The sequence below is a fragment of the Apis dorsata genome, unplaced genomic scaffold, assembly GCF_000469605.1.
Source record: "Apis dorsata unplaced genomic scaffold, Apis dorsata 1.3 scaffold_946, whole genome shotgun sequence".
NCBI classification, from domain to species: Eukaryota; Metazoa; Arthropoda; class Insecta; order Hymenoptera; family Apidae; genus Apis; species Apis dorsata.
The window spans coordinates 188668-191628 of NW_006264055.1; the positions used below are offsets into that span (position 1 = coordinate 188668).

The 2961-nt window shown below is 38.7% G+C and overlaps 1 protein-coding gene across 1 annotated transcript in view; it reads right to left on the bottom strand.

Moving 5' to 3' along the window:
• The window catches only part of LOC102672317, an 86479-nt gene that overhangs the window by 24043 nt on the left and 59475 nt on the right, over positions 1 to 2961 (bottom strand). The window contains exon 3 of the mRNA XM_031514271.1: positions 1480 to 1772. Coding sequence (XP_031370131.1) covers positions 1480 to 1674 — 195 coding nt within the window. The 5' untranslated portion in view covers positions 1675 to 1772. The remainder of the gene's footprint in view (positions 1 to 1479; positions 1773 to 2961) is intronic.

Genomic DNA, 2961 nt, shown 5'->3' on the forward strand with positions numbered 1-2961 from the left:
AAAACGGAAGGGGTTGAAATGGACGAACCAGGCATCGTGGAAGTCAATGGAAGCTGGACGAGATTGCCTTCGTTTCCCCCGTTGTCGTCTGCTCGCCCGCTTTTTTCCACAGAGGATGAAGTTTAATTACGGGGAAACGCGCGTTTATCGAGCTTACCCGCTTGTTTCTCTTTTTTTCCCCTCCCCTCCTCTTCTCTCGCTTCCCCCTTTCTTCTCTCTTCTTCTTTTTCATTCTTTCATTTATTATTTTTCTTTCTTTTTCTTTTTCTTTCTTTTTTTTTTTTTTGCAAAATCTTTCGGAAAATTGCTCTGTTTACCGGCCTCGAACGAACGATCCGCGTCTAACTAAAGTGCGTGCTGCTTTCTCTGACGCGATTTCGGGCAGACTTTTTTTTTTTTTTTTTTTTTTTTTCCCTCCTTCTTTTTTCTTTTCTCTCCTCTCCCTGGTTTAAGGGCACAAAGAGCGAGAAAAAGGGAAAATAGTGGTAAACTGCATATATTGTAGCAATTTAAGCGAGCAAAGCGGCGCGTGGAAATGGAAAGTGAAAATGGAGTACTATGCGTTTTCGACGAGATGATACAATACGTCTGTAAACGCGTTAAACGACGCAGAGAGAGAAAGAGAGAGAGAGAGAGAGAGAGAAAAAGAGATCGCCTCTGAAACATTTCGAAGAGTAAAATAGTTGAAACGAAGCGTGCACCTCGGGAAAAGGGACTTTAAAGCGAATAGGAGACTATCCAACGAAGGGCAATGTTGTCGGTGATAAAAGGCCATCGATGGACCGGAACGATTATCCTTTCCATCTCTGTCGCCGGATATTTCAACGCGCGAATCATCCCCGCGATCGCCTGTTTTCACAATGAAAACGCCAAATTTAACGCACCATCTCATGTTTCTATGTTCGAAAAATTTTTGTTCTCAAACTTATTTCCTATCGCGACAATTATAAATATATAAATATAAATATTTATATTTATATTTAATCATTATATCGTTAATGTAATATAATATTCACATCCGAGATATAATTATGTAATAATACCAGAGAATGTAAATATTTACGTTTATTATATCTGTGTGTCTGAATATCAATGAATCAATCGAGCCCTCTGTAACGTCATACGATTTTCAACTCGTAATAATCGTATCTACGTTCCTTTGTAACTAATTTGCTTGTAAATTCTAGCTCTCGTTTCAAACCAGTATATAAATATTCATCGAATAAAATTTATTTCAAGATCTAAATAACGAACTAAAAAAAAAGAAGGAAAGAAAGAAAAAAATTATAATAATAGAGAACACAAAATAAATACAATTGGAATTAAGAAAAATTCGATGTGAATCGAAAATATTTCCTCTCGAATGAACGTCGAGAGAAAGAAAGAGAGAGAAAGAGAGTACCGGCGGAAATTCGATCGTGCAGCCACCGTCCACGTGGGTGAATTCGGTGGAAGGGTTGAAAACGTGTCTCTGTTTACCTTGTGCGCTCTGAGAGTTTTGCCCTCGCAGGCCAGAGTGACGTCGCAATAAGCTTGCCGCTCGAGCAGCTGTGAGAACATGGTCTGTAGATTGCTGTGATGGTATTTCCATCGTAGGCAATACTGTTGAGGGAACATGTTGGAGGATGACGTCGCGGGAGGTGTCGTTACTGAACTGCCTCGTTGCTGAAGCATGCGCGGACCTGGCAATTCAACCAACCGTTCGCCGCTTAGATCCGTTCGTTCCTCTTCGCCTCACCTTAATCCCTCTCGGCCTTCCTTCTTCCCCCACTCTGCAACATTTAGTGTCTCCGGTCAGCAAGATCAACTTCTCCCGATTTCCATTTGAAATATTAATTTCTGATAATTAACCCACGAAACACGTTCTAATAAGAATGTTCCATCAAAACGATCGAGGAAAATTTTTAAAATTTACAAATTTCCTTTTCACATTCTAAAATGAATAATTTAGATACGTTAGGAAGATCACGATTTTTAACGATTTTGAGAGATATGTGAGAGGCAAAAAAAAAAAATATTACTAATTTAAATCTTCTTTCTTTTAAACTGGAAAGAAGAAATTCTTGGAAATCTCAACGCGCTTCGGGTCACGAGATACGTTTCCAGGAATTCGAAGAGCCGACGCTCGAAACTACGCTCCTTTTTCCAAACCTGAGAAATGATAAAAAAAAAAAAAAAAAAAACGAGGGGGGTAACGCGGAGTAATTAGCGCGAGGATACGCGCGCGGGAACAAAAAATCTTGATAGAAAAATTATTTTAATTGCTCGGCAATCGTGAAGAGAGGGAGGGGAGGGGGGAGAGGGAGAAGCCGTTTCTCTCACGGGAGATCACAAAAGAGGTTTACGATTCAATTCATTTGCGGTGATACTTTTTCGAGTTCTCACGATACCTGCCTCTAATCAGTCATTAATTACGTGATTAGGTTTGAAAATTACGTTTGAAAATTGCGAATGATTCGCGGGGCCGCCGGTAGTTTACGTTTCCTGTTACACGGGATAGATTGCACGAGAACGTTTCCGGAACGTCTAAAAGAGGCGGCCCGTTCGCAATTTCCAGTTCTTCAACCCAACTTGGCTACCTGCATCCGCGTCATGTAAATAAATACGCGCGGAGAATTAAAATTATCCCGTGGAAATCTTTCGATTTGTTACAACTTCGAATTTTATACGAACGAAATTTTATCGACTCAACTCTGTGATTCATTGAACTAAATCATTATATCACGTTTTTTTTTTCTACTTATTATTATCAGATCGTGTAAAATTTTGCAAAGAAATGTATCTAAATATAAATATATTTTGTTGTTTGATGATGATATTTGGACAAGAAGTAGATGGAAGATTAAAGGATAAAAATTTCTAGAATCAAGTCTATCGAGAATTATACGGAGTGTAGAATATTTTTCCTCGAGTAAACAAGAGTGTTAAGAGTAGTGGGAAAAAAAAAAAAAAAAAAAAAAA